We start from the raw sequence: 6,000 nt of genomic DNA on the forward strand, positions 1-6,000 counted from the left end.
GGTCTCTGTGACCCCAGCTAGACTGCACTCCGAGGGCAGGCTGACTGCACAACATTAGCCCTGCTTCAGGCATGTGAGCATGAGTAACACTCACTGAAGAAAGGGCCAGTCCAGGGAAAGGGACTGGACACATAATCTGGGTCCCTTTGCCACTGGTCTGGCCCACCTCAAGGGCTCCTTGTTATTTATTCCTAGGCACACCAGATGCCCAGGTAGTCCTCGGCCTACTGTTCACGCCTGGCACCAGAAGGTCCCTCCAAGGTTTCCAAGATTTTGGCCTGCACTGCTGAACAGAGAATAGCGAGGGCTATCTCACGGATCCCTCCTACCCTCCTGAAACAAGTGAACAGGACCCACGGGAGCTCAGAGAGAGAGAAGAATGCTTCCTGGAAGAGTAGGAAAGATGGGACTGGAGACAAGCCTTAGGGAGTAATAAGGATGATAATACAAACAGCTAAAATTTATTAAGCACTTACTAAATGCCAGGGATTGTACTGAAGAATTGATAATTATTATCTTATTTCCACCTCACAAAAACCCCATGAGAAGATTGGAATATTCCCATTTTATATATGAAGAAATAAAGCACAGAAAAATTAAGTAGCTTGCCCAAGGTTTCCAGAGTGGGGGAGATGGGATTCAAACCCAGCAGACTGATGCCATGATCGATGGGTGGCTGTGTGACTAACCATTACTCCATACTGCCTCTGCCTGGGACGAGGTGGGACTCCAGGCTAAGGGAACAGCAGATACAAAGGCCAAGAGGCCAAGAGCCCGGCCCAGCTGGAAGGCTCATGTGTGAGTGAGTAGAAGGTGCTAGAGTGAAAAAATCGTGTGCGGGAGGACCGCAAATGCCACAATCAAGAACTAAAGTTTATCTTGTGGGTAACGGGAAGCTGCTGAGGATGCTGAAGAGGGGTATACACAAGAGCTGAGGTTCCAAAGCTGTCCTCACTCAGAAAGCAAAGACTGAACTAGGGGGGCGCAGGTGGAATCACAAGTGACATGTGGTGTGAACAAGAACAATCTCCTGGGGGGAGCCTGTTCTGCCAGCTTAGGGGACACAATCAGCAAGCTTGAGCTTACAGGTGGTCTGTCACTGCAGAATGCAAGTGGTAACGGGGTGCAGGGAGGGTAGTGGTGATATTTCATGGGCAGCGACACAGTTCGATCTGATCTTTTCCTTTTAGGGTGCCAGCAGCAACACTGAACATGACTCCCTAGTGGCTGGCTGTGTCCCTGTATCAGGGATGCTCTAGATCCATCACACCATGCGTCCACGATTCTCTCTGCCTTGCCTCTCTCCAGGGACACCAAGAAAGGCTCTGACACCAGTTCCTCTGGTACTGGCTGACTCCCTGGGAGCTTCTAGTCAACTTTCTGGCTCTGGAAGCCTTTACCATCCCCTGCCTCCCCACAAGCACCTGAACAGCTGGCTGCTCTCCTGGCATTTTGCCCAGTGCCATCTGGCTTGCTGGTACATTCCCAACATGGACATAAGGATGGGTAGCTGTGCTCCCTTCCTCTCCAAGGACCAGGCTGGTCCTATGTAGTTATTTCAAAGATTGGGAAACTAAGGGCTGGAGCCGGGGGCAACCTACCCCAGAGCAGAGAACCCCAAACTCCAAATCAGAGGATGAACTTGAGCTGGAAAGGCAAAAAAGGATGGGGCCAGGAGAGAATGAATCCATTTCCCACTCCATCTCCAAGAGCTCCAACGCTGCATCAAGGGCCGATTACCAACTCTAGAGCCCACCTATCCAGGATTTGCTCGGCATGCACCTGGCCTCTAATCTTTGCTCTGGTGAAATACCCAATCTCCAGCCCCTGACCCAGGCTGGTTGTGAGCTATTCCTGAGCCCCTGGAGGGGTGAAGAGATTCTTGGAAGAAGCCATGGCATCCCGTCTTTCCCCTTCCCCGGGCTGTGAAACACATCTAGGGCAGGAACCCATACTCTGGATGAGGAGAGAAATCATGGGGACTGAAGGGCCCCAATCTCAGCAGATCCAGATCCAATGGAGATCTCTGTACATGACTGAGCCAGTCCCCAACTCATCCCAGAGATCCCTGCCTACTGGTGCCTATGCTCACACAGGTGGGACAGAAATCCTGACCTCCCCAGTGTTGGGTGGGTAGTACCTTCATGGATGGCCACTGGCTCTGGCCCCCACCTCCCCCTTGGGCGCCATCCCTGATTAATGATCTTGTCTTTCTGATTTATGAGCAGCCCCTCCAGACGAGGTTGGGCGCCCCTTACAACCCCGCCCGCCCCGCTCAGCTGGAGTAGGAGAGAATTATTAAATAAACATCCATACGTCATTCCCCCCCCACAAGCTGGTTGCGCCGAACGCGTACGGCCCGCTCCGGCGCTGACACGGAGCAGCTGCGGTGATTCATGGGCAGCCGGGCCCTGCGCCGCGGCCCATACATCATGCCAGCAGCACTCGCGGCCCCGGCCGAGATAAACTGATCAACCACAACGGGCTGGAATGAATTTATGACAACACAAAATGGAGGGAAACAAATGGGAGGTGACCCTGGGCCACCGACCCAGCCCTTCACCGGCCTGCAATCCACTCTCCTGGCAGGAGGCAAGATGGAACACTGGCCCTGGAATGAAGAGGCTGCCTTTTAACCCCAAGCAACCTAGCCTCTAGTCAGAGAGAGGGGTGGGTGCAGGAGTGAAGCAATGGCCAAGAGCAGCAGCTCCGGGCAGCCTAGACTGGACAATGCCACCTCCTGGGGCCAGAACTGGCCTTGCTTGGGCTTCTGGAGAGGCAGTGAGATGCCCAACTGACATCAAATCCTTGTGGCTCCAGGAGATCCAGGCCAAGTTCTGCCCAGCCCTGGGTGAAATGCTAATGGATCCTCTTTTCCCCTGCCAGAGAACCCAGGCCAAAAATTCCTACCACAAGTGATGAGACCCAATGCTCCTGCCTAAAACTCACTGCTAGCGCCACTCGGGACAAGAAAAATGAAACCAATTTAGCTCCCGATTAAGAAACAGAAACTGGAGATGAATCAAGTGTGCCGGCTGGGCTGGGCGGCCATACATCACATTCCCCGGGCGGAGGCCGCCACGGCGGGCAAGCAGGCAGGCGGACTGCTCCTCCCTCCGCCAAGGCTCCCGGGGCCATGGCCCAGCGATCAATTCACAGAGTCACGCTTAGCACCAGCTGGGCTCCACTGCCGGCTGTGTGCCCAGGGCAGCAGGGCTAAGCTGCACTTGGGAGGCCAGAAGCCCTGGCAGCAGGCCTTCCTGCTAGCAAAGGGCCCCATCCCTCCCACTCAACTGCCATCCCAAGGGTCCCCCCCTCCTGGCCAACCACACTCACTTCTCGATGTCGCTATTCTTGCAGGTCTTCTGCATGGCCTCCTGCTTGCTGCTTTCCCCATTGCTGGTGGAGGGCATCTCTGCTGGGACAGAGGGGAAACTCATAGCAACTCATCCTCCAGCCAGACTAGGCAGCACAGGTGAAGGTTGGGCTTGAGTCAGTCACCACCACCTAGGGATGCCCCTTCTCCCACATTACTCCTAACCTGGGTCAGGACTTACCGTCACTGGCCCATTTAGAGAACTCAGGCGTGATGCGTGTGCTGGGAGGGCCACCACTGGAGGAAAGGAAGGAGAAAGAAGAAAGTGAGGCCTCTGGCAGGTGGGACAGTCCCGAGGGTGGGTACTGGGCTGACCCCTGCCTCTGGGCTTTCTACCCCTCCTCTTTCCCACCCACCCAAGCCTGTGCCCACACTTGCTTTAGGACCGCGCCCCGGAGTGCCTCTCTCTCCTTGGCTTCACCGGGCTCCTCGCCTGTGCAGGGGATGACGTCAGCCTCTGTGTATCTGGCATGGTGGTCAAGGACAATGGATCCTAGTTTGCAGTAGGCCATGAGGGTTGAATCCTCAGGAGGGCTCCCCCTGGCCAAAGCCGAGACTCCAGCCTGGGGCGGATGTGAACAAGTACCAGAGGTGCTAGCTACTTTTCTTACTCCCTTTGGCCTGCCCCACCAGCCCCACCTTGCCCCAGAGTGCCCCAAGGATACTGTGGCTTCCCATACTCCAGAGTGTCATCCCCATCCACATCCAAGTCAGCATCACTGTCCGGGTTCTCTTTGCCGCTGCACATGACGAAGCCAGAGCCTGTGGAAAGCAGGGTGTGAGGAGGGCCAGGGGCCAACAAGACTAGGCCAAGGGTGCCCCTGCTGTTGCCTCTAGGTAGGGGTCAGGTTTGGAGCCAGATAAGGCCCACATAGAAACTTGGGCCTGAGATATATAAAGCCAGATCCTCTGGTGCCCCCAACACTGACATTTCAGTCCCTTCACTCTGCATACCTCATCCTTCTCTGCCAATGCATGTAGCTCCAAGTGGTCTCTGCTCATAAACTAGCCCATTCATACACTATGTCAGGTCCTCAGGAGACACCCAGCCCCAGGCCTGCTATCCACCTGTCTTCCAGATCTAGGAAGATCAGGAAGAGGACAGGAAAATTCAGGTCTAGGGATTTCACAGGGGAGAACCTGGGCTCCCCCAAGTCCCATCGTCCAGCCTGATAAGTCCATCGGAGGGGAGAACAGGCTGGCTAAGGCCAATCACAGCCACAGAGTGGGACCCCCAGCCAACATCCTGATTTTGGTCGCTAGGTCCTTGCCAGCAAAAACAACAGGCAGCTGTTCAAATATTTGGTGTCTGAAGCGCCTGACATTAATTATTCATCTCCACCTCACTCAGTCCAGATTCCTGGACAAGTGCAGTTATAAAGGGATTAGGAAGGGACAGACGCGGGAGGACAGGCATGCACACCTGCTTCTCAAAGCAGTTCGCGGAGGCAACCAGGCTGAGCTGAGGCCAGGCCCAGGGCTAGGCAGGCAGCTGACCCCTTTAAGATGCATTTGGCACAGCCATGAGCAGACTCCTGGCTCACAGGGAGGGGTGAGCTGCTGAGGCCACACCAGGCCTGCTCACCTGCCAGGTGATCTGGCTTCCAGGACCATCCATCCTGACAGCCCAGAGTCAGGGGCCACAGAGCTGGTCCTCCAGCGCCCGACTTCCTCCCAGTGGGTCTCAGACTACACCTCACTAGCTAGCAGCCCTGCCAGGGACAAAAGAAAATGATGGCCTCTGTGGCGAGTGGGATCAGCAAGGAAATCCTTGAAGGAGAAAGGAAGCAGCTCAGGATTCTGCCCGATGAGCTCAGAAATTTCTTCTTGACCATTCTTTCCACTCAGGTCGTTATAGTCTCATTAGGATAAATCTTGTAATGGGTCCTCCTCAAGCCTCTTATCTGTTCCCTCTTCCTGCTTACCATATAATTCTGACCCCTTCCCCTCACTCCAAGACTGTCTATGGCTCCCCACTGCACACACAACCAAGTCTAGGCCCCTCGGCCAGATCTGCAAAGATCTAGGAGCACCTACTTCTCACCCTCCACTCTGTAAGCTGATGCATGTGGCTGTGGAGGCTACTCACTGTGCCCCAAACATACCCTGCACATCCTGCTCTTAAGACTTTTGCTCATGGCCGGGCGCGGTGGCTCATGCCCGTAATCCTAGCATTCTGGGAGGCCGAGGTGGGCGGATTGTTTGAGCTCAGGAGTTCGAGACCAGCCTGAGCAAGAGCGAGACCCTGTCTCTACTATAAAAAAATAGAAAGAAATTAACTGGACAACTGAAAATATATAGAAAAAATTAGCCGGGCATGGTGGCATGTGCCTGTAGTCCCAGCTACTCAGGAGGCTGAGGCAGTAGGATCGCTTGAGCCCAGGAGTTTGAGGTTGCTGTGAGCTAGGCTAATGCTACGGCACTCACTCTAGCCAGGGCAACAGAGTAAGACTCTGTCTCAAAAAAAAAAAAAAGAAAAAAGACTTTTGCTCATGCTATTAACTCCATCTGGAATGTTCTCCATCTTTCAAGCCCTGAAAAGCACTTTCTTCCTGTTCCTCCTCCTCCCTTCTACCCCTCAGGTCTCACAAAGATATCACCTATGCCAGAGGCAAGAAGCGGGG

At 54.4% G+C, this 6,000-nt stretch overlaps 1 protein-coding gene across 3 annotated transcripts in view; it reads right to left on the reverse strand.

Moving 5' to 3' along the window:
• The window catches only part of RNF220 (ring finger protein 220), a 223,428-nt gene that overhangs the window by 2,771 nt on the left and 214,657 nt on the right, over window positions 1-6,000 (reverse strand). For all 3 annotated transcript variants that reach the window (XM_012649023.1, XM_012649024.1, XM_012649025.1), the window contains 4 exons: window positions 4,042-4,138; window positions 3,755-3,841; window positions 3,558-3,613; window positions 3,337-3,415 (listed from right to left, as the gene is read on the reverse strand). In XM_012649023.1, the coding sequence (XP_012504477.1) occupies window positions 3,337-3,415; window positions 3,558-3,613; window positions 3,755-3,841; window positions 4,042-4,138 (319 nt within the window). The remainder of the gene's footprint in view (window positions 1-3,336; window positions 3,416-3,557; window positions 3,614-3,754; window positions 3,842-4,041; window positions 4,139-6,000) is intronic.

This window comes from Propithecus coquereli, unplaced genomic scaffold, assembly GCF_000956105.1.
Source record: "Propithecus coquereli isolate 6110/MARCELLA unplaced genomic scaffold, Pcoq_1.0 Scaffold299, whole genome shotgun sequence".
Lineage (NCBI taxonomy): Eukaryota > Metazoa > Chordata > Mammalia > Primates > Indriidae > Propithecus > Propithecus coquereli.